We start from the raw sequence: 25939 nt of genomic DNA on the forward strand, positions 1-25939 counted from the left end.
AACTAGACAAGAGCCTATTGCAGAACATCAATAAAATGGCATTAAAAGGAGAGGTGATAATCATGGGAGACTTTAATCTACCTGATGTAAACTGGGAGCTGCCTGTTGCAAGTTCCACCAGAAGTAGGGACATGCTGAATTCCTTGCAAGGAGCATCCCTCCAGCAATTGGTGAGGGAGCCCACTCGTAAGGACGCAATATTAGACTTAATACTTACAAATGGTGACAAATATCTGACATAAATGTGGCTGAAAATCTGGGATCCAGAGACCATCAAGCAGTATGGTTCAAAATAAAGACAGAGACTGACTCATCGCACACAAAAACAAAGGTGTTAGATTTTAGGAAGGCTGATTTTGTAGAGATGGGAAACTCTGTAAGGGATTCTTTGGCAGAGTGGAAGAACTTGGAAGGAGTGCAGGATAAGTGGGAAAAATTTAAAAGTGCAATTCTAAAAGCAACAGAACTTTGTGTCAAAAGAGTTAGGAAAAACACAAGAAAAAGAAAGCCATTGTGGTTTGCAAAAGAAGTAGCAAGTATTGTGAAAGCAAAAAAGTTGGCCTTTAAGAAATTTAAGCAGACGCAGAAGAATGAGGACAAAGAGGTGTATCTTGTTAGACAGAAGGAGGCTAAGAAGGTAATCAGATGTGCAAAAGCACAGGCTGAAGAGAAAATGGCCCAGTCAGTGGGTAAAGGGGGGAAAACATTTTTTATGTATATAAGTGAAAGGAGAAAAACAAAAAGTGGAATAATTAGACTGAAGACAGAGAGTGGAAGTTTTCTTGAGGGGGACAATGTAATAGCAGATAATATTAATAATTATTTCTGCTCAGTATTCACTGCTGAAAGAGAGGGGAAGGGGCCACAGTTAAGTTGCAAGTATAGTCAGAAAACTGAGGGAGAGACAAGTACATTTACAGAGGAGAAAGTCCTCACAGAACTCTCAAAACTGAAAGTGGATAAATCAATGGGGCCAGATGGGATACATCCAAGGATACTAAAAGAGCTTAAAGGGGAGCTGGCAAAACCAATAACAGAATTATTCAACCAGTCACTAGCTACTGGAGTAATCCCAGAGGACTGGAAAACAGCGAATGTAGTCCCACTGCACAAAAGTGGAAGCAAGGAAGAGGTAAGCAACTATCGACCAGTGAGCCTTACATCAGTAGTAGGGAAATTGATGGAAACACTCTTAAAACAAAGAGTTGTAGAATATCTCAAAACCAGCAATTTACAGGATCCAAAACAGCATGGGTTTACTGGGGGAAGATCATGTCAAACAAATCTTATTGACTTTTTTGACTGGGTGACTAAAGTAATAGATCAAGGTGGGGCTGTAGATGTAGCTTATCTAGACTTTAGTAAAGCTTTTGACACTGTCCCACATCGCAGACTGTTAAATAAACTTGAAAGCTTGGGATTGGATTTTAAGATAGTTGAATGGATAAGAGCGTGGTTGCAGGACAGAAAACAGAGAGTTGTAGTAAACGGAGTACAGTCAAAGGAGGGAAAGGTTACGAGTGGAGTACCCCAGGGATCTGTACTTGGACCGGTGCTTTTTAATATCTTTATTGGTGATATTGCAAATGGAATTGAGGGTAAAATGTGCCTTTTTGCAGATGACACAAAGGTATGCAACAGGGTAGACACACCAGGAGGGGTAAAACAAACGATTGAGGATCTAGGCAGATTAGAGAAATGGTCAAGAGAATGGCAACTACAGTTTAATGCCAAAAAATGCAAAATCATGCACTTGGGTCTCAGAAATCCAAAGACTCAATATAGTATAAATGGCACTATAATGGAAACTACTGAGGAAGAGAGGGATCTAGGTGTCACTATGGCAATGTAACAAAGCAATGAAGAAGGCAAGTCAGATGCTTGGTTGCATAGGGAGAGGTATCAGCAGTAGAAAGAAAGAAGTAATAATGCCACTGTATAGGTCATTGGTACGACCTCACCTAGAGTATTGTGTTCAGTTCTGGAGGCCATATCTCCAGAAGGATATAAATACATTAGAGACTGTACAAAGAAGAGCAACTAAAATGGTGCATGGCCTACATCACAAAACGTACCAGGAAAGACTAAAAGATCTTAATATGTATACTTTAGAGCAGAGAAGGGAAAGGGGGGACATGATAGAAACTTTCAAATATATCAAGGGCTTTAACAAGGTACAGGTGGGAGACATTCTTCACAGGAAGAGGAGCAACAGAACACAAGGACATGCACTGAAACTAGAGGGAGGAAGATTCAGGGGAAATGCGAGGAAGAATTTTTTCACAGAAAGAGTAGTAGATAAGTGGAAAAGCCTCCCAACAGAGGTGGTAGACGCAAATACAGTAGTACAATTTAAACATGCTTGGGATAAGCATATTGATATCCTTACAAAAAAATAAGGATCAAATATGGTTTGAGGTAACATGTTTAAAAAAAGGGGCAGACTAGATGGGCCAAGTGGTTCTTATCTGCCGTCAAATTCTATGTTTCTAAGTTTGCTTCAATGAAAAAAATCTTCAAAACTCATGTCGACTTTTTGACCTGTCTACATTTTTAATGTCGGCATTTTATCTGTCGGTCAATGGTTGTCGGTATTTTGACCGCCTGGATTTTTATTGTAGGTATACTGACTGCATCCTGGGAACATTGGTGCCTCTAAACAGAGTAGTCAATCGCTACTATGGGAATGACTGGTTGTAATCTGTTATTCTGTGATCTATTTATGGAAGGAAAGGGACCATCACTGAGCTTTTTTCTAATTATTCATTTTTACATTTTGTGTCCATGTATAGTTATTATTTACAGGTTTTTTCTCTCCAAGGAATGAGACAGCACATTCTGTATCATATTGTGTCTTAAAGTGGCAAAATAATCTGGTGGTCACTAAAACGATACGTGACAAGGCATGCTGGGACCAGTAGTGGGCTAGTAAATTAGTGCCCCCTGGTATAGTGATTTAAGCACTAGCTGGTAAAACCTAGGGGTGTGGATCAGTTGGTCACCAGCAAGTTGTTACAGTCATTCGGTCACCACCATTAGGTCGACATGTGTCTAGGTTGACATGCAAGAAGGTTGACATGAGTCTAGGTCGACACTGTCATTAAGTGGACATGGGTTATGTTGACAGTCAAAAGGTTGACATGGTGCTTTTCGCTGTTTTCTTTACCCGAATGTCGAAACAGTCGACATGGACAAAGGTTAAAGTGCACCGCGTCCGCTTGCCATGCTTTGGGCTCAACACACTATTTTATTCTCTCCCCACACCCTAATGGATGGTAGGGCATGAAATACCGCCTGTCGGCACATGTTGGCTCAAAAAAACTGTGAAAAATTCCATTTGACAGTTGACCAAATGACCCTGTTGATCTAATAAACCATGTCGACCTTCTTGCATGCCGACCTAATGACTAACAACTTGCTGGTGACCCAATGACCGCATCCCAAACCTAGTATGGGTAATGGAAATATCAGGTAACCCCAATTATTTTACCCTTCTCATGTTTCTAGCCTGGGTTAAAGTGCTGGTGCTAATTTTTGTGGAGGAAGCACAACACAGCTTGTCTGCTTTTTACAAATGTCTATATACAAGGCTATCTGGATCTAAGGGATCTGTGATGTACCAAAATGCCTCTAGGAATCCAAACAAATGTAAAAATAAATAAAAGTAGTTAACGCGGCAGCTTTTATTACCAGCCACACAATCCACCTGTGCAATATAAATATTCAGGAGCCACACTTGGCTGAGAGCAAGTCAAAATTGAACAGAGGACTGCAATTATTTCAAGTAAAAAAAGAGACAAAAATTTACAAAATCACTGCATTCGGGATCCCGACAGTCAGAATCCTGACACACCCAAATAAGTATTTTTCCCTCTAATTCAATGTCCAAACTATGGCCCTCCAGCTGTTGTGAAACTACAAGTCCCATCATGCCTTGCCACAGTTTTGCTATTAGGGAATGCTAAACCTATGGCAAAGCATGCTGGGATATGTAGTTTCACAACAGTTGGAGGGCCACAGTTTAGATAAACCTGTCGTAATCCTAACCCACACCTCACACAATTTAACACTATCCATCCCTCCCCACAGCCTAACCCTAACCTCACCCCACCCCACAGCCTATTCCTAATCTCCCCAATTAGAGCGAGATGTATTAAACTAAAAATGCGGTAAAACCCTGGTTTTACCGCATTTTCCTATGTATCAAAACCAGGCTGCACCGATACCGCATTGTAGGGTATCGACACCTTTGTGTGGTGATAGCCTATAGAAGCCTATGGACTTCTTTTTGCCGCCTCCGACGCAAACCCACCACCTCGCCAACCCCCCCCCCCTCCCTCCGGCTTACCTTCCTGAAAGGTCCTCCTGGACCCTGGAAGGTAAACCCCTCCTCCCCCTAGTGAAGCAGCCGGATATTCTTCCGGCTGCAGGGCGAGGAGGAGGCGCCAGGGACAGCCTGCTTAGCTGTCCCCAGCGTGAGGGGAGCAGGATGCGGCAGGGAGGAGACAGAGACCCGCACACATCACAGTACAGGTATCGCGGGGGGCCTCCATCACCGCACTGCGATTCCAGACGCATATGTTAGTACATATGCACTGGCATTGCGGCAATGTATTTTAATACACTCCACCCTTAATCCAAGTAGTTACCTTTGGGATCTATTGGGGTTCTGACTATGGGGATCTTGCTGTTTGTCTCCTGAATGACGCAATCCTGACTGTTGGATCTGTTCAATTTTTACTTGTGCTCTCAGCCAAGTGTGGCTCCTGAATATTTATATTGCACTGACCGCATCCCTCTTAGATAACGTAAACCAAATACAGAACCTTTCAGCAGAAATGTTAAGCTTACCTTAGCTGCACGAAGAAGCATTTCTCGCTCCTCTTCGTTTTTGCGCTGTTTCTCCAGGTGCTCAAGTTGTTCAAGAAACTTAAGCTGAGTGCGTACATCACTAGACTGGATGAATCGATCACTCCTCTGACAACAAAACAAAAAAAATCATTAAATAAGACGTTAAAATAGTCTTTGTTTTCCTTGGAAACGCCATTCTAATGGTGTTAGCACATGCATGCAAATTGGGTGTGCTACATTATGTCAACATAGCGAATGTCAAAAGCATAATGTTGTCATGTTCAGAATGATCAAAAGCAACAGAGGGGAGGGGGCAGTAGATAGAGAGGCAGTGGGGATAGACATAGCAGGGAGGAGCCTTGGAGTAGTTAGAGGTGAACCCAGGTCCCTTTACTAGTATATACATCATTTATGACACTAATAAACCCCCCATGTATTATGCTTTAATATGACCCTAGAAAGCAAAAACCAAAACAATTGTAATAGTGGTTGAAGCATTCAATATACAGAGTTCCCAGTTGAAATAGATAGATCCAGCTAATTCTGAGGCAGTTGGTGCTTAGTATTCAGCAACGCAGTTCCATTTACCTTGTAGTTTGTGGACCTGTGCTGTGCAGCCACCGTCAGTTTCTCAATAAGTCCTCGTAATCTCTCTTGTGTCGCATGGGAGACCAAGTTCATAACATCAGAGTTAAGTTCCTTAATGTCATGCCTTTTACCTATGGAAGCAGAGAAAATCCATTACATGTTTTAGTGGGAGCTGATAATTGAAATAATTAGCACAGCAGGTATTCTGTTCCCTCCAGAAGTCATACCCATTAAGAATAGAGGCTTGTAGATTATGATTTTCCTGCTACACTCTCAACTTCAAAGATATTAGACACTGCATTAATAAAACTTAGCCTGGAGCTCTGGAAAGTGTAGGCAATGTTTCACTTGGCCTTCAGAATATATCTGCTTGCAAGGTCAGTGTTAGGACACCAATATTAAGTAGAGAAATTCAAAGCCATTATAGAAGAAAACAGGTCTTAGTACAGGTAGCTTATACATTATTCAGAAACGGAAAAATATATAATTATGCAACGTGCACATAATATAAATGTGCACTGTAAAAAGTGACATGGCATTCCCAATAGGTAATGCTCATGAGGACTGTTTGTTTACTATGTGTATGCATTCCACAACTGCAGAAACTGATTGTTGACCTGACAAAAGGTTTAATCAGAATGGATGAATCATAGCTGTTATATCTGCCATAAGGGAGGACTCACTGGCTCCACATCTAGGTGTTTGATGATTGCGCCCAAAAACCCAACTGGTATATGTACAGCCACACAGAGGCGGATTTAGACCTTTTAGGGCTTAAACCATACTTGCCTACTTTTGAAAACTAGTTTCAGGGAGATTATAGTTGGTAATAGAATTTTGCACAGCATGTCATGTTCCACCCAAAGGGTGTGTCCAGTTCCATATATGGAGAGATTGTATAAATAGATTGTGAACGTGGCACCTAGAAGCGTGGGTGTGTACTGCTACATCTGAGAGGAATCTTTTTAAATGACTGCACTTGTTTAGTTTCACAGCGGCAGCATGGCCGCCCGCTACTTCCGGGTTCGGCGCTCGTCAAACTTTGTAAAATAAACTCCATGCCAACGTGGATAGTTCATACCCCCACTATCCACGTTGGCATGGAGTTGATTTTAGATAGCGTGGCGAGCCACCAAGCCCCGCAAGGGGACTCAGACGCACAGCCATGCTGCCGCCGTGAAACTAAACAAGTACCAAAATGACATATACAAATGTAGATGAGCCCCAAAGCAGTTAGTAAGAGCTATTATACTTGGTAAAGTGCTGGGAAATAGATGCAGTTACATTGAATCATCTGCACGTCTCATACCTTTTGGTACTTGTGGAGTATCACGGCTCCCACGATGGCCATCGTACATGAAAAAAATCGCATGCGATTTTTAGCAGAAAAGCATCCAAATGTATTGAAATTAGTATGAAACATGTTCAATGGCCCCCAAATGGCATTTTTGAGGCTGTACCACCCCCACTATCAACGCTAACCTGAAGCGTGGCAAGCGCAGCGAGCCAGCGAGGGGCGGCGGTACGCGTCCTACGACCTTTTCATACCTCCACTATCCACGTCGGCGTGGAGTTGAGAATAGAAAGTGTGGCGAGCGCAGCGAGCCACCTAGCCCGAAGCGTGGCGAGCGCAGCGAGCCCCGCGAGGGGACGCAGATACCTTCACAGGTATCCGCGTCCCCTCACGGGCTTCACAGGTGTCCGCGTCCGCTCGCCACGCTTCGGGCTCGGTGGCTCGCTGCGCTCGCCACACTTTCTATTCTCAACTCCACGCCGACGAGGATGGTGGGGGTATGAAAAGGTCTCGCTGCGCTCGCCACGCTTCGGGTTCGCGTTGATAGTGGGGTGGTACAGCCTCAAAAATGCCATTTGGGGGCCATTGAACACGTTTCATATTAATTTCAATACTTTTGGATGCTTTTCTGTTAAAAATCGCATGCGATCGCATGCGATGCGATTGCATGCGATTTTTGCAAAAAATGCCTAAAAACGGCAAAAATCGTATCAAATCGCATGCCACTACATTTGGCATGCGATGGCATGCGATGGGAGCCGTGATAATCCACAAGTACCTACCTTTTTATTCCTTTTTTCCCCAAAAATGTAATTTGGGCTAGGTGAAATGAGGAAGATTGCTAGACTAATGAGGGAGAGAGGGAGATTGCTGCTATGTCAGGGATTCTCCTGCAGAATGCATGAGGGTAGGCAGCTATGGCCCAAACACTGCAATCTGTATGTATGGCCCAAACACTGCAGCTACTAAGCATGGGTAGGCACAGCCAACCAGCACCTGGCAGTTATCGAATTGCTGTCATCCTCTTAAGAGTAATCAGCCAGGACCAGTGCCGGACATTTTTGACAGAGTTTGTGGCCTGCCAGAAATCAGTTATGTCATCCTAGCTAAAAAAAAGCTACTGCAATAATGTAAAACAAATCGAAAGGCAGAAAAATGCAAACATAAATGTACCATACAAACAATAATCAAATAATTATTGTGTATTACTGTATATGCAGAGTTTAATTTTACCATACAAATATAAAAGAACACCAATTATCAATTGTAAGGCAAGTTAAAAAGATAGATTATATATGTACATAAACAAACATTTAAAACAAATAACATAAAGCAAATATAGATGTTTTAATAAAGCCAAGAAAAAACTTGAAAGACATCCCATATAGTTCTGTAAAATGGCATACCGCATCCAATGGTACAGAAACCACACTGTAATAAGCACCTACCTCTCTACAACTTACCTATATCTAAGATTCGGCTTTGCAGAGCGGATGTAAATAGAAAGGGCTCATCTTTACAAGATCGAATCACAGTGCCAACTAGTTCTGAATTTGTTGCCAAAATACAGGCACTCTCTTCATTTAGGTTAACGCCAGCCATGGAAGTGACATCATTAATATCATCTTCCTCTCTGTGGTGCAGAAAACAATGCTTTTTACAAACGACCTATGAAGCTAGCTCGCAACTTCTAGTAAAAGAATATTAAAATAAAAGAAATTCTAATAATACAATATAATCTGCACTCAAGAGTAGAGGGGGTAACTGGTCACACTGGCACTAGAGCCTAAAATGAATAGGTGATCAGACAATAGAAGGAAGATGAGGTTTTATCTCAAATAAAATTGATAACTAGTTTTATATACTTTCCAATGCTTTCTACTTTTTATCGGTTCGTTGTTGAGGGAGTCACCCCCTGTGTTACATGTTCAGTTGCTTTAGAAGACAGACATTGTTGGCTGGTTTGTTAATCCTTTGAGTGCCAAGTGCACTTGTCAAAATTGGCGTGAAAATTGCCAAGCAAACATTTGTATTCATTACAATGACCTGTAATGTTTACCTTACATAGGAAATATCTTTTTTTTTTACACAACATTTTTATTTGAATTCATATAACAAATGTAAGTGACGCTGGCATTTTTAGATGATATTTTGAATATCTCTCACAGAGCTATTGGCACTCGAAGGGTTAAGCAGCAGTTTTTTTTTATGTAAAAAATACTGGTTTACCTTTTATAAAATTGTTGCTTTAAATCCTGCCTCAAACAATCTACAAATTCTAAAAAAAATATCTGATTAGGATTATAATTATTGTGCCATAGGCTCACTAAAGCCTGCATGGGCATCTTTAGCTGCACGGACTTCCCTGGCAGTTCCACAGCCCTGAATGCTCCCATTCACTGGTTAGTTATGATGTGTGTGGCTGGACTTCCATATAAACAAATGTATGCTTATTTATGTATTAAAAAATAAAATTATAATTTTCACAAATATATCTGTGTGTGTGTGTGTTCCAGCATAACCCTGGAATGCCTGGAGCAATTTACACAAAACTTGGTACACGTGATTTACAATCTGGAAAAAAATACAGTGGGGGTAAGACACCCCAAGCACACCCATGGGGGTCCCAAAAAGGGGTACGGCCACTACACATACTAGGTCTGGGAAGCAAGATATTCAGCTTTACTATGGCATCTGGAAAAAATAATGTGGGGGTAAGACATCCCTAGCACCCCCATGGGGGTCCCACAAAGGGGTCCACCCACTACAAAAGGTGGGTCGGGGAAGCAAAATATGACAAGGTTGCATAACAGAGGGGGTCAGATCAGATTCACAGCCACTAACACCTGGAATCCCAACATTGCCAGGGGCCCAAATGCGGGTTCAGCTACTACAAAATGGGTCAGGGATGCAAGACATGGCAGTGGGGTTTAAGAAACAAACATGTGCTCAGATACAGGAGCCCACCACAGACAGGTGTATGCCGGTCACACCATGACAATGCCCACATATAGAAGTAACATTAGTTGTTACATATATGTGCCTGCTTTTTTATTACACAGGTTTTCTTCGTAGAGGCCAAATGGCTGTAAGGGTAAATTTATTTAGGGTCACCTTATTGTGTGGTGTACTAGCGGGACTCATTGAATGTGGGTTTCAGATTTTGTTCATTATTGATAGCACAAAAAAAGTGACTACTTATGGGGCTATTATTTAATTAGATTATATATTGGGGCCATCATCACTTTATCAGGGACATTATTTTTTCATATTGGGGCAACACTTGTATTTCACACATGTGGCACTATGGGCAGTATTCAATGAAAAAAATTCTCCGTGCATGGCGAGAGATTTTTTCTCTCGCCATGCACTCGCCCTGTTCCGGAGGGCTCGCTGCCACTCCTGCTCCCACTATTCAATGTGGTTAAGACTCGCTGCCACTCGCGGCGAGTCTTAACCCCTGCAGCGGATGAGCGTCCGCGGCAGGGAGCCGAGGGAGATTAAAGTCTCCCTGGCTGCCCCAGAACATATGTGGAGGGGAGGTGGGCTCCCCGGGACCCAGGCAGCACAAGCTGCCCCCCCTATAGCCAGCGGGGGACCCAGTATTCACTGCACCCAATCGTGCATATGTAATGATCGGATGCAGTGAATATATGAATATCTAATGAGCGGCTCGAGAGCTCCGGCCCCCTGCTGGCTGCTCTGTGTAAAAAAAAAAAATAATAAAATTAAAAATATATATATATTTTTTAAATTAAATATATATTCATGTGCTATAAGCACATGAATACAAATAACATGCCCCTTCATAGAAAAAAAATCCTGATTTTTTTACACCAAAATTAAAAAAAATAAACCTTTTAGTTTAAAAGTTCACATTCCAGTTCTCCATGAAAAGATGGAGAATTGCTACACGGAGAGACACGGCGAAAATCACTTAGAAAGACGGCGAAAATATCACATTGAATAGGGTGGTTCACTTTTGGAGAGCAAAATGCTCCTTCCAACGTGAAAACAGCACAAACTCGCCATAAAACAAGGCAAATTTTTCTCATTGAATACTGGCCTATGAAAGAGTATGAGAAGACACCCATGTGCACCCAGGAGGCACTATGCAATAGCACTCAAGTGCTTGTACTTCACGATATCGTTACAGTATTACCCTTGGATCCAACACCCAGATGGAACTAAATACAAGCAAATGAAAACAATGGACATATTTTCTCTGCCACCATATACGGTATAGTTGTTGAACCAACAGCCTACAATCACTGTTCTAATTCCTGGTGAATACAGTCTTTATATGAATGCTTAACTACTCCATTGACTTCTCATTTCAAGAGACCACTAACCATATAATGTGGGTACAGAGGGCCTGGTGTATCAAGCTTCAAATAGTGATAAAACGGAGAGTGATAAATAACCAGCCTCTAACTGTCATTTTCAAACCCAGTCTGATGCATGGCATTTGGGGGCTGAGTGGATGGTTGTTCATCACTCTACATTTTATCACTTTTTGAAGCTGGATATATCTGGCCCTCAATATTTCGAATGTATCTACACATTTAAGGCTGTTGATTTCTGCAGAATAAAGTCAGACTGGGGCATCAAGTTTAGTCTATTTGCAAGGATTTTAGTAAGAACATTTACATGCACGAATAGTAATGCAATGGCTATCTATGAAATAAGTGGGGTTCTTAACAAGGTTAAAATACAATTATAAGGGTTTCCATTGTGTAAAGGACAATTTGCCATCAAAAGGCAGCCTTTTTCTTCTCAGAGCCTGTCCGTTCCTGAGTGCTTCCTGGTGGAGAGAGACGGTAACGCAGCACATTACACTGATCTTAGTATCAGGTCGCACTGTGCATTATACATGGCATAATTGTGGGTGGAGAATCAAGCTAGCAAGCCAAGAATATGCCAACATAGCTTATTAAGACACCATTTGTGTAAAAAACAACTCCCTTCTCTGAGGATTTTGGATCAGGAAGATATAATATTCCCTCTGAGTCATCATCCAGGTCTGAACATTTGCATTGGGTGTGGTGAACAGGTCCTTTACAATTCCTCAGTTTCTCTGACAAATCCATCTGCAATCTTTTGATGGAATGGATCTCTCTAGACGGTAGGCAGTGAGGGGGAATTGTGTAATCCCAGCCTTATTACACAAACAAAAGGCAAAGGACTTGCAGTCCTAGGACACATACTTTTATAGGAATTTATCACAGTAATTACTAATTAGACATGTCAACCATTATTATTATTAGTGTTTATTTACATGGCGCCACAAGGGTTCCGCAGCGCCTGACAAAAGATAGATGAGCAAAAGAACAAAACAAGAAAATAGTGATTTACAGTACAAATGCAAATTAGGACAAGTACATGGTAAATAAAAGACAGTTATAGAGTACAGCTATACCATCTTATAAAGTCTGTTAGTTAGTTTGTCTGGCTGAGAAACTCCAAAACCACTAAAAAGTGGCTGCTATGCGGTTTTGTTAGGGATTTTCCCAGGCAGGTTTTAGGTGAAGTATCATCACGATCGGTCATCAAGGGGCTGTGGGCGGCGACTATGTATAAAGGTGTGTTATAACAACATGATTGGACACACCAACTCACATGACCATGCATTTTTCCCCAACGATCACACAACTTTCACCAAAGCCCCATCACAGAGTCACATTTGTATCACTCCACAACTGTAGCTCTAGCATCATTCAAAGTAATACTACTCACAGAAAAGAAGTGCATCCCTGCTCAATTGACACTGGCCAATGGCTGCCCCACTGACTAATGAAATACTCAAGCCACGGGTGAATGAACACACTCATCGTTGTGCATGTATGCTTGACATGTACAAACTTCAATGAAAAGGGATAGGGGAATGTAAAAACGCTTTCGATATTAGAAATAAATAACTTTTTGTTTCCAAGATTAAATGTAAGGTAAAATATAATAAATACATGAAACACCACCACCGAAAATGTTTACGAAAAAAAAAAATAGTATTTAAAACACAACCAGCACCGGACTTTATGCAATGATTATTATGGATACCTGTAAAGTTCCAGCTAAACATACAGCTTTTGTGGGCTTTTCCTTTAAGAGTTGTTCAAATGTATTGATTTAAAGTGGATATCTAGTCCAGCTTAAAAAAAAGTTTAAAGGCCAGTTAGCAATAACTAAAAGTAGGTGCCCTCTAAACATGTAATATTACATATACGGTGTGTACACTCAGATGTCCTCACGCTACACACGAGTGAGGCAAACCTTCTCGTACCGAATGCAGATTTTTGCGTGGTCTCTATAGAAATACAACTTTGTGAGGTATTTTATTGTCACTATGTTCCACAGGTTTGTAAACTAAAACATTACCTACTGCAGAATCTTACAAGCTGCAATGCAGCAAGTATTTAGCCAAACTACAGTATATAGTGTGTACCCCCCAATCCATCTTTCCCAGCAGTCATTCAACAAATACTGTGCTGCACATCCAATTAAACAACTCTGTTCTGTTGAAGATCAGATTCTACTTATTTATTTATATTGCACCTTCTAGAAGATGATAGATAGACTCTGATTGGTTGCTATGGGCAACCTCCCATCTTTAATAAAACTCCCCAGTGTGTATGGCTTAAATGATGCATTGTTACAACGCATCACCTCCTTGAAGCGTCACTATCGGCAGGAGTTGACCCAGCTTTACATTGTTTTTTTTTTACATTTTCAGACTTTATGCAAACTTTGCAAAGTTACTCCTTTTCATCTATCCTCTTAATTGTCAGCGTATTTCTGCAGTTGGCACAACTTACTACGGGAACTGGCACATATATGAGAAGAAAGGACGGGTTACTGCCCACACCAATAAGTTATACAAGTCTCAGTTTCAGCTGATCTCCCTTGAATAAACTGCAGGTCCTTGAAGTGCAGGTTCTAATGGCATGCCATTAATACAAAAGGTCTATTCCACCAGACTGACCAAATGGCATTATTTTTTTTATTTGAACCTGGTGAAATCTTGAGGTTAGGACGTAATATACTTTTTACTATAATAGAGAAATGTGCATTTGCTTTGGTCATAGGGCCTTATTGTGACTGACTCGCAAAGCTACGAAATTTGCAGCCGTGCAAGTCCATCAGACGCCGTGCCGGCCGAATCCCCCTCGCACGCCGCGCCCCCTGCACGGCTGTGAATGGAAGATTTACATAATCATGCATTCGGAGGCAGGGAGAAATCATTCGATGGTCGCCAACCATCAAATGATTTCTCCCATGCACGCAGTTCAGCGTGACCTGTATAGTAAAGGTGCCCATACACTAGTAAGATTTATCTTCAGATCTGGCTGGTTGGAAAAAAAAAAATGGTTATGGATGAGTGGTCAGTTTTCCAGCATTTTCCAAGCAAATGGTCAACTGTCATTTGCTCTCATCCATAACCATGTTTTTGTTCCAACCAGCCAGATCTGCAGATAAATCTGCGTGTGTGCACCCGGAGAACCAAAAGTTTGGCGTGGGTGCATGCACCCTGTGTCTGCACATGCGCAGAAACGCACCTGCGCAGACACTAAACATCAATCTTCTATGCAAACGCACGAAGGACCGAATGAATCAAAATAAGGCCCATAATCTCAGCTATACAGTATGATCTACTTCCAGGGTAACCATGGAGATATACTACACACCTGTCCTACATATGCAGCCAGGCCACACCCCCTTCAGGATACTTTTAATGCTTAAACGAGTTTTATGGTTCCATTTTTAATTAAGGTGTGAGCTGGATGGTTAAGATTTAGGGATTGTGTTTATAGCAATGTAGTTATTAATTTATATGTATGATGCACACTCGTATTTTGTTCTGCCCTTTCTTCCTAAAGGACAGCTATGTGAATTCCTACCAGCGTTCCTGGGCCCAGCCTCTTGAGGGGCCCGGGCAACTGCCCACAGTCCCTCCCCCCGCACAATACACAGTGCAGACTGCTGAGCCTAGGACACAGAGGGGCTCAGCGCTATGCATGCTGCACTGTGCAGTGTGCGCTCTGGACCTGTCCATGGAGGCTGAAGGAGCCGGAGGACGATGCCGCGACACAGGTGATGGTAAGTAATCATAATGGGAAAAGAGTAGGCGGGGTGCTGGCATGCGGGGGACGGAGATATGGCGCTGTGCCGCTGGGGGCCCGGACTGTAGGTCAGTCCCAGGCCCCAACATTTCTAGTGGCGGCCCTGGTCATCAGAGGCCCAGGGCAATTGGCGATTTATTAAAAGGCCCAGTATAGGCATTGGAAAGCATGGTCCTGTTATACAAGGTACAGCCTAACAGTCCTTAATGATCTGTGACTAAATGAAATTAAACTAAATGAAAACTACCTGTGCTTGACTAGCTGCAGTGCTGAGTTGGATCACAGGTATCCTCTCATCCTTGTGTATAGTAAATGAAGGACTATATATCATGTTAAACTATACCTGCCTTAGCAACATTGGCACTCAAAGGGTTAATGTTACTCAGAGAGATGTGCAAACTAGCTGCAAAAGATGCCAGGGCCCTAGCTGAGGAATATGAATCACTTTAGTTATTGGCGGCAAATGATCTGAAGTCAATTAATTGAGGTTTAGTTAAATATTGCACCCAAATAATAAAAAAAAAAAGTCGATGTGAACGAGGCTGGCATTTTTAGTGGATATTTTGCACATCTTTCACAGCAATGTTGGCACGAAAAGGAGTTAAGAGCGAACCCCCCCCCCCCCCAAAAAAAAACAACAAAAAAAAAAAGGGAAACTCTGCAAAACTGCTTCCATTCCTCTATTAAACTATTCTGATCATTCATTCATAAAAGGCAGCACAAAGTATACTCCGCATTACACAGGATAATCAATAACAGTAAACATGCATACTTATCACAACATAAGGACCAACAGTAATATCACTCTACATACTAGGTATAACGGGGTCCTCAGACTATATTGCTCCTGGACCCATCAGACAATAAAAATTATTACGGAATCCCAACAAGCTCCCAGAGAATGGATAGCACGTGTGTTGTCAGCAAACTGCACATGAGAGGAGTCTGAAGTAACAAACTGATTTTTCAGAATCCTCGACAGATATTAGAGAAGACATCAGCCTGACCGTTCGCAACATGGAGTCACAACCTTGTGCCAAGACCCACAGTATGAGAGCCACTGAAGTAGAACAAATAGTAACTGAATCTAGGAGGAACATATACTGGCAAATTGAGGGAGGAAAGGATTTGGTATTCCTGTACCCAACTAAAGGGTGGATAGAAGATAGCAGAGCACTGTTGCCTGGATAGTGCAAGAGAGAATGGCGGGCCCTGGCTGTAAGAGCTTACATAATAACAAGAAGGGGTAAACAGATGGAAGGCAGCTGGTATGCTTACATAATGGGGCATCACGGATGGTGTAATGGTTAGCATTACTGCCTCATAGTGCTGATGTCATGGGTTCGATTATCCACCATAGCCGAGTTTGTATAGTCTTCCCGCATTTGCGTGGGTTTACTCCAGCTTCCTCCCATAATCCAAAAATATCATGGTAGGTTAATTGGTTTCTAAAAAATGAACCCTGGAATGTCTGTGTGCGTGTACATGTGGTAGGAAATATAGATTGTAAGCTCCACTTTGGCAGGGACGGATGTGAATGTTCAAATACCTGTATACTCTGTAAAGCGCTGCGGAATATGTGTGCACTATATAAGACATTGTTAATAAATAAATAAAATAATGGTGCGGTATACAGTAGCGTATTCTATTACTGTAGGGACTTTAATTTTCTCACCATCAATAACATCTTATTGTCATTCAAAATGTTCCATAATACTGCTAGGTGAATGAAAGTAGCATCTGCCAATATTAATAACTGATACAACTTCTGCCTTACAGTAGCTACAAACCTTTTCACCCACTATCTGCTACAATTGTTATTCTGATATCTTATGTATCAACTGTTTCCCACATCTATTAGATTATAAACACAGTTGGGCAGAGCCATCTTTACCTGTAGTTTAATGTTATGTGCAGCATAAACCACTCAATGTACAGCAGTGTGTACTATGTTGTCACTTTATAAATAAAATACTATAAAAATAATTATGCTCTCTGAAGTCAGCTCTGTGATGAAACAGGATCCAAATGTAATAGATTCCCCTTTCTGAAAGAATTTGGTTCATATCAATTGAGTGGATGCTCAGTAAGACTAATTAGTCTGATGCTGGGTATACACCAGGACGACTAGGGCCCGATCCCCTCAATCTAGATCCAATTCTGACCAATTGGATGTAGATTGTGTGCTGATTGGGCCCTTTTCTGTCCTGGTGTGGACCGATACCGATCCGATGCGCGGTCCCGTGGGTCTGTCGGTCGGTCGTTATTGAGATCCTACCTGCTGCAGGTAGGATCTCAATGAGGACCATACAGCCGGATGCGGGTCGCCATCGGATCGGACCCGCTCACGGTGCACATCGTGAGCGGGTCGTGCCCCCCCCCACGTCACCGTGAGCGGGTCGGACGAGCCACTGACGACCCGCTCACGATGTGCATCGTGAGCGGGTCGTCCTGGTGTGTACCCTACATAACTGAGCATCCATACAACTGATACTGTATGAATCTAATTCTTATTTTCAGAAAGGTGAACCCATTACATTTGGAACCTGCACAATATGGCCAGTATCCAATTACTGGCATTCCTTTTTTGTCCAATAGAAAATGGCCACTGGTCATTATCGCACTATCCGGCTTAAAGACATTTTTATCATCCCAAAAAGGATTTGCAATCACACATTGGATCCAGTATAATTTCCTGATCCCATGTGATACCACAGCTTCAGCAGCTGCTCATCACAGATTAGGGTTCCGATGCCTTAGGCACCAGAAGCACAGTCCCCCAAAAACTGCCTTGAGTCAGGGCTAATTGGATACCCTTAGGCAAAACTATTAGCAGGGGTAAATTCACCAAAGATTGCATTTGCAATGTGATTCGGGCAACATATTATTGCTCATGATCACATTGCAGAATGCAATCATATCATGTGAATGTACCCAGCACGGGCAGCAACAGGGGCTCCGAAATTATCCATGTGATGTGATGTCTGGGCTTCTGTGCATACATGGGCACCGTGACCATTTAGGGTAGACGGCCCCTAGGGAACCCTCCCCTGAACTGCATCCCGTAAACCGTAGCCCATAGGCTACACTGGGCTGCTGCAATCTAAAGATTGTATATATTGATACATCTGGCATCACCAATAGAAAGCTATGGGGGATGTGACTGCCTGCGGGATGGTGTAATACAGCAGGTATGAGAGATACCTTCTGCAATCCCTCCTTCCTACATCATAGGAGTACATATTCGTGGCTTTTACCTGAAAATGGGTGTTTTTGGAGACAGCGGTGTATGCATTGCAGGGGGGGGGGGGGGCGAGTGACTGATGGCGAGCAGCGCCGATAGCTAGCCGTCAGTATTCAACTCACCCCCCCAGTCTGTAAGTAGCAAGGTAGAGAACAGATTACGCATAATCTCACAGGTAAAATCCTTCAACAATGAATATTGTATTGTAGACTCCTGTGTAGGGATAATTGCCTTTTCTCTTTGCCACATATTGGATTTTTGCTACTTTAGAAGCATTGAGGCAGTATGGATGGTGTAATGGTTAGCATTACTGCCTCACAGCACTGGGGTCATCAATTAAATTCCCACCATGGCCCCAGCTGTATGGAGTTTGTATATTCTCCCCGTACTCTAATGGGTTTCCTCCGGGTACTCCGGTTTCCTCCCACAATCCCAAAAATATACTGGTAGGCTAATTGGCCCCCAACAAAATATTAGAATAATGGGCCTTATTCTAGTTCACTCTGACAAAATCCTTCTTAGATGGACCAAACCATGTGCACTGCAGGTGTGGCAGATGTTACTTGTGCAGAGAGAATTACATTTGGGTGGGGTTTTACTTCAAAGTGAGATCTATATTGCAGCATAAAAATAAAGCAGGCAGTATTTACCCTGCACAGAAACTAAATAACTCACCCAATTCTAATTCTCTTGGCACATTTTACATCTGCCCCCCTGCAGTGCACATGGTTTTGTCCATCTAAGAAGGATTTTGTCAGAAAGAGTGAGCTAGAATAAGGTGTGTGCATGTACATGTGGTAGGGAATATAGATTGTAAGTTCCACTGGGGCTGCAGAATATGTGTGCGCTATATAAGAAACTGCTAATAAATAAATAAATTGATATTAACTTCTATTGGGACTGTGGGGCTGATTTATTAAGCTCAGTGAAGTGATAAACTGTCTGGTGTTTATCACCGGCCAATCAGCTACCTGTGAAGTTACAGGCTTGATTTGAAATATGATAGGTAGGAGCTGATTGGCCGGTGATAAAAACCGACAGTTTATCACTTCCCCGAGCTTAATAAATCTACCCCTGTATTTGTTCCTAATTAGAGGTACCTTACTTGTGTTCAAGATGGTCTACCTCTAGGATAAGGATTCCAGATGCTTCACAATTTTGAATAAGATACAGGTCACAGACAAATTAAGTAATTCAGGCATTGTAGAAAATACCTGGACAACGTGGACAATATCTGAAGCTTTTAGGAAAAGTGGGAAATCACAAAACTATACAAAAAAAAATAATTTAAATACTTTTCACTCTTAACTTCTTCATGTGGAGTTTAAATAGTTGTTAAATAAGGTTTGGGTAGAGGTTTGCCGTTATTTTATTACTATTGGTTCCTGCTTTATAAGAAATACATTTTTTTCTGCTTCTCTATCTGATTATAGACAGCTCACTATATAATATTTACAGCAAATGGACTGGAAATGTGAGAAAGCAATTGAGGCCAGCTGCAAACAAATTGCTTGAAACAAGACAACTTTATTGGCTGTAACACATTTGGCATTGCTAACAATTCCTTGGCAATGCAGGTAATGCATATCGTTTTCTGCTAAGTCTAACGAATTTCCAGAACGGTGTACGCTGCCTGATTTCCTGCTCTGACTGTAGCCTACACGTTTTTTTTCTATATTATTATTATAATATTCGGATTTCTGTATTTAAATAATTTGTTGCAAAGAGTGTGTGAGGGGTAGTAAAAGAAAGAATTTGTAAATATGAACTTGAAGTAGTAAAGTTCTGTTGACCAACTTACTAACTACAAGTACTGGTAGAAGCCATAATGAATTGTACCACTACAACCTATATACTACGTATGAGTTAATCTGTAAAACAGATGGTTTTTATTATATGTAAAAGTATCCAAACCCGACGGCAGATACAGATTTGAGTAGCACACTACTGGCTGATATGTCAGATGTGTTTAATGTGTGCATGACAAATGCTGTGGTTCTATTTTGGGCATAGAAGCCTACAAGGAATATGCAAGAGTGCTAATCGATTTCTATAAGGTTTTTCTTTTGCACGAATAACCCCCTTTATCCTGACTGATAAGTGCTGCAGGATGAGTCTCAGTCACAGCAGAAGCAGCCAGAGACTTGCTTTTGGCACTAAAGTCACACAACAGATCTTCAGTGTAAAGATCTTTACTGTGCAGCTGGCAACCCCACAAGGCCAGATACATTTGGAAACGTAGTTATGTTCTCCAAACAGCTGTTAGTCACTCTTATTAATAATGGAACACAACTCACGGTACTTATGTATTATCTGGGCTCCCATGTTAAATGCACCCCATTTTTTCATACCCCTACTATCCAACTACGCATGGAGTTGATTTCATTTAGTGTGGCGAGCGCAGCGAGCCACCGTGCCCGAAGCGTGGTGAGCGCAGCGAGCCCCGCGAGGGGACGCGGTCTCATAAGAAAAACGGGAGTCCAGATATAACATAAGTACCCAACTCACTAAAAGATTTTCTGCCAAATGTATATAGTATCGGCTAGATGGTGTTTGGTCAGACTGCGGCACCTCTCAAAGTGCGGGAAATTTACTAAGATAGGAGTTCAATTTCATATGGGATGCTGCTATGGGCAACCAACAGGGCCGGCGCCACCACTAGGCAAATCTAGGCATTTGCCTAGGGCGCCAGCCACTGGAGGGCGGCATTTCGCTCTGTTAAAACAGCCTAGTGTGGACACTATCAGTATTACTCCAGCTAGTCATGTAGTCAAGGACACCATTTAGTTAAACTGGACACCGGACATGGTTTAGAACTTTGCCTATGTACAAGTAGAATTAGACCTGCTGTTGGTTTGCATGGTTTGGTTTGGAATCTATAGTTGGGTACACACTATACAATTTTCTGGCCGATAAGTTGATGTTATGATGAAAGACTAGAGAATTTTATGTGTACCCAGGAACACTCTTCGATTATCTTATATAAATCTATCTCATCAACAGATTGGATCTTCAAGTATGTTTAAAAAGAGGAGATGTGATCATAGTATTTGGCACATCTTCCAATAGTTGTGGGCGTGCATAGACAAATCTCTATACACACCCAATTATTCAATTAATCCAATTATTAAGACAGCTAATTAGTGAAGAATGGAAGGAGCAACGATATAGTGTGTATGCACAACATGGGGGGGGGGAACACAAAGAAAAATTGTGTTAAAGTTTTTTCAATAATATTAAAAATAATTCTTATATTAAAGAGCAGTTCATGGTATTGAATTATCTACCTGTAATCCTACCTACTAAACCTATTTATTTGGTGTTTCAATACAAGGCTTTTGAACTCCAGGAATAATATTGATGTGCAGTCACAGAGTTGTTAATCTGTACTAACTTGGGTGCTGGTGACTATGTTTTGAAAAACTGCATTGCTTGCACTAGCAATAACCCTGGGGGTGGCTCACACCAGGACTGGTGGACATCTCAAATGTGGCGCCAACCAATTGGTACTCGCAGACCACTAGCCGCAGTTAGAAATCGGCTGCCAAACCACAAGCGTCGATTGGATCACGAGACAACTCCATATGGGAAATGTCTGCTGGACTCAGCGAGAGAGAAGCGCTCTTTGGTGTCCTTCCCTCAGAGAGGGCCGGCGCCGGCAGAGGAGGCAGCCAGGCTGGACAGTGAGCAGTACGTATAAGGTGCAGTACTGGGAGCATGTGTGTAAATGGCACTACGGGGGGGGCATTATATGTATTAGCAGGAGAGCATTATGGTGTGTGACAATGTGTAATGGGTATTACAGTTTGTGGCATAATGTGTAATGGGAAATACAGTGTTAAGCCACTCTTTGCTTGCCAAAATATAACATTGCAGAGACCAGGGCAAGTAATTAAGATTATACAACTGGCATGTAGGATCTAATGCTTTTGGCATGTGAAGGAGACTTTGGCTTTAGGCTGCCCACTTGGCGCTGTAGCACAGTGTACATAAAGTAACGGTTCCATTAGTAAGTTACATTGGCACATCTGGCAGTCACCTTAAGAACTTTACCCCCCCCCCCCCCCACAGTACATTGGGACGGGTGATAGCTAACAAGCATGGATGGAATAAATTACCCCCCCCCCCCCCCAGCCTAATCAGCCTGTTGGTTAACCAGGCACTGGCCACACTGTTAAACTGACCCCTGGTCAGCCACCCTTAGTTTATAACATGTATAAGCCATAGTAATCATATACTGAGGTCCCAGAACTGTTCCATCCAAATACAGCACATACAGTCCTAAAAGTGTTACTGTAAATTTCTCAGAACAAATCTTTATGCGTAATCATATTGATCAAATGCAATCACGTAAAAGGTGCCTGATCATTAGGAGAGCCCCTAAATACAGCAATGTTTATTTGGCAAGTGTGCTAATATGCTGTTCCGCACTAGAATGTTAACTCTTTCAGTCCTGCCTTTGGAAGAGAAGAGAAAATACTGATGCAATGTAGCTGCCTACATGTGGCTACTGGAAGAAAAAAAAAACCTCAACAACCGGCAATTTTACTTTATTGCATATTTGTGCCATAAAACATCTCTGGATAGAGGAAGAAAGAACATATTCGCCAAATGTGGTTCTTGAATTTAAATTAGTCTAATAAGATGTAGGTATTATTGTCTTATTTTAATGTTCCAATGCTTCAAGCCCCTCAGGAACCTCTGTTAAATTAGGTACTACACCTAATTGAAGCCACCCTGATGGGGATATAAAAATGAATGAGCTGCCCAGCCATGTGTTGGATAATAAAATGAGTGTCTGGCACCCCCTAGTGTCCCAGCAAACCAAGGAAAGATTACTAAATCAAAGGAACGGGGTGAGAACTACTGTATATTGCTCCATTATCACAACTGTAAGAGATAGATGTGTTTGGACAGATAAAAACAATTGCTGTCACATACAAGGGACCCCAGCAAAAGCACTGCACCAAGTCTTCCCTAAAAAATCATATCTACAGTATTTAAATATTTTCCCATAATTACATGCAAAAAAAAAAAAAGACACAGACACTTTATAGAACAAGCGCACTGAACAAACTCTTGCGCACAAAGCTACAGTAGATTGGCTTCACCTGCCTGCTATGCCTTTGGAGACTAGAGTTTATACCGGATTACCAGCAGATCAAATAATCATATGCGGAATGCTTGGCAGTAGCCTTTGACAACGCAGAGACTCATTAGTACTTCTACTTTATAGCCATATTCATCTTAATGTCTACAAGATTCCTGAAGCCTGTCGTGCGGCCACGTATATCGCAGGCAAATGCAAAAGGGAATCCAGCATGTTGAATTTAACATTAAATAACTGCTCACGGAATAAGGAGGGAAAGAAGATATATAAACAGGTGTTACTTATAATACATACAGACAAAGGGTACTAGGTAAAATGCACAGTATCTAGTATATGTAAACAATATTACCTCCAACAAAACAATCATGACCACAAGCATCAAAACAGGAAAAATACATTTGCAGAAATCATCATAAATGTTTATTTATGAGGCATCAGAGACGGTGCCGCATGTTCAGCGATCCACAGTACAGATGGATATAGCAGGGGTTCCCAAACTTTTTATAATCATGGCACCCCATAGTATCAGAATTTTATCCATGGCACCCCTAGGCCAAATTTTTGATATGGAAACATTTTATAAATTGTATGTTGCATTAAATAAATTATGTCTATATAACATCTTTAGTTTTATTTATGTAGTGATGGACAGGATTTGCTTCTTTTTGTCCAAATAATTTATGATTGGCAGCCACAAGCACTGATTTGTCCCATCACATTAACAATTATTAATTTGAATTGGTCTTGGACCACCATGAGGCACCCCTGCAAGGGTCCTGAGGCACCCCAGGATACCACGGCACACAGTTTGGGAACCACTGGCATATAGGGTAAAGATAACGCACATCTGCATAAGTACCAAATACAAAATGAAACATGAGAAAGTTACAATTACATCAGAAAACACAAAGGAGAAATGAAGAAACCTTCCATGAGGATAAGGTGGTGAGGCAGAATGAAGAAAGCTCGGTACTTGTGTATTATCTGGGCGCCCGATTTTTTGATTGTATGCCTTAACTTGAGGCATACAATCAGATGCGATGGACCCGATTTTTGTAGGAAAAATCGGGTCGATCGCATTGCATGCAACCAAATTGCATGCGATGCGATGGACCTGATTTTTACATTGGATCCAATGTTAAATGCCCCCCAGACCCAATTTTCTATTGTATACCCACCCTGTTCATATCCAAGTGGGCATGGAGTTGAGTCTATATAGTGTGGCGAGCGCAGCGAGCCACCGAGCCCGAAGTGTGGCGAGCTCAGCGAACCCCGCGAGGGGACGTGGATTACTTAACATGTATTCTGCGTCCCCTCGCCATGCTTCGGGCTCGGTGGCTCGCTGCGCTCACCACACTATATAAAATCAACTCCATGCCCACTTGAATAGTGGGGGTATGAACAGGGTGGGTATACAATAAAAAAATGGGGTCTGGGGGGCATTTAACATTGGACCCAATGTACAATCGGGTTTCAGGCACCATTTAACATTGGATCCAATGTAAAAATCGGGTCCATCGCATCGCATGCGATTTGGTTGCATGCGATGCGATCGACCTAATTTTTCCGACCCGATAAAAAAAAATCGGCCGCCCAGATATTACACAAGTACCGAAAGCTCTTCTATGCTATAGGGTAGTGGCTCCCATCCTGGGGTACTTTTACCGGTAAGTGTGTATTTTCATGGGGGAAACCTAAGCTACGTTGTCAGCTTAGCCCAAAGGCTGTCTAGCGTAGTCAGCATAGTGTCCCCATAGCAGCCCTGTGTAGTTGGCGTAGTGTCCCCGCGAGCTGCAGCTATGTCCCCGGCAAGCCTAGTGAGCGCCTCTCACACAGCACCGGTAACCGCCAGATCCCCTGCGCTGGCGGAGAGGTGATCATGCGGGCGCTGGAGGAGAGGCACTCTATTTGCCTGAGACACACAAGCGTCTCAGATGCTTGTGCGTCTCAGTAATTCTTGCAGCAGGGTATGGAAACCCTGCCCGTTTCTGCTTCAGGGAGATGGGGTTAGGGGTTCAGTAGCAAGTGTGTCTCATGCACAAAGGGGGGTGCTGGTGCAAGTGCGTCTCACGCACAATAAAAGACGCATTTGCCAGTGCTCAATGTTACATACTGGCACATGCCTCCTATTCAAATCCCCACTACCCATGCCAACCCGAAGCATGGTAACCGCAGCGTGCTCCGCGAGAGGACGCGTTACGCGTCCTCCCAACCTGTTCACACCCCCACTATCCTGGTCGGCGTGGAGTTGATTTTATAAAGTGTGGCGAGCGCAGTGAGCTACCGAGCCCCACGAGGGGACGCAGATTACTTGACGTGTATTCCGCATCCGCTTGTCACGCTTCAGGCTAACGTGGATAGTGGGGGTGTTTAAAGAAAACATTCACACCTGGCATATCATACATCTGAAACAGTAGTGACGACGTGTTAACTGGCAACTGGATTTTAGTAAACAATAAAGAAGAAAAAACCCAATGAAAAATGTTCAATAATATCAAATAACAAGTCCAAGAAACTATAAAAACAGTCATTCTTCGCTTTCTGCATTCCCTTCAAATGCAGCTGACGCAGCTGCGTCCGCATTTGTCTCGGATGATTTGTCGGCCATTGGCACCAGAGTTAGTGCATGAAAATGTGCAGGAAAGCGTTCTCTGCACCAAGGGTTTTGCGCCAAATAAACTCCTGCAGGTAGGATGCGCAGTGCCCCTCTGTCTCTTGTTCCTCCACTTGTATGA

The 25939-nt window shown here is 42.3% G+C and overlaps 1 protein-coding gene across 2 annotated transcripts in view; it reads right to left on the minus strand.

Annotated features, from left to right (window-relative positions):
• Positions 1-25939, minus strand: part of TAF4B (TATA-box binding protein associated factor 4b) — a 354229-nt gene that overhangs the window by 21137 nt on the left and 307153 nt on the right. For both annotated transcript variants that reach the window (XM_083187480.1, XM_083187481.1), the window contains 3 exons: positions 8197-8366; positions 5440-5570; positions 4852-4977 (listed from right to left, as the gene is read on the minus strand). In XM_083187480.1, coding sequence (XP_083043606.1) covers positions 4852-4977; positions 5440-5570; positions 8197-8366 — 427 coding nt within the window. The remainder of the gene's footprint in view (positions 1-4851; positions 4978-5439; positions 5571-8196; positions 8367-25939) is intronic.

The sequence above is a fragment of the Crinia signifera genome, chromosome 5, assembly GCF_055691185.1.
Source record: "Crinia signifera chromosome 5, ASM5569118v1, whole genome shotgun sequence".
NCBI lineage: Eukaryota > Metazoa > Chordata > Amphibia > Anura > Myobatrachidae > Crinia > Crinia signifera.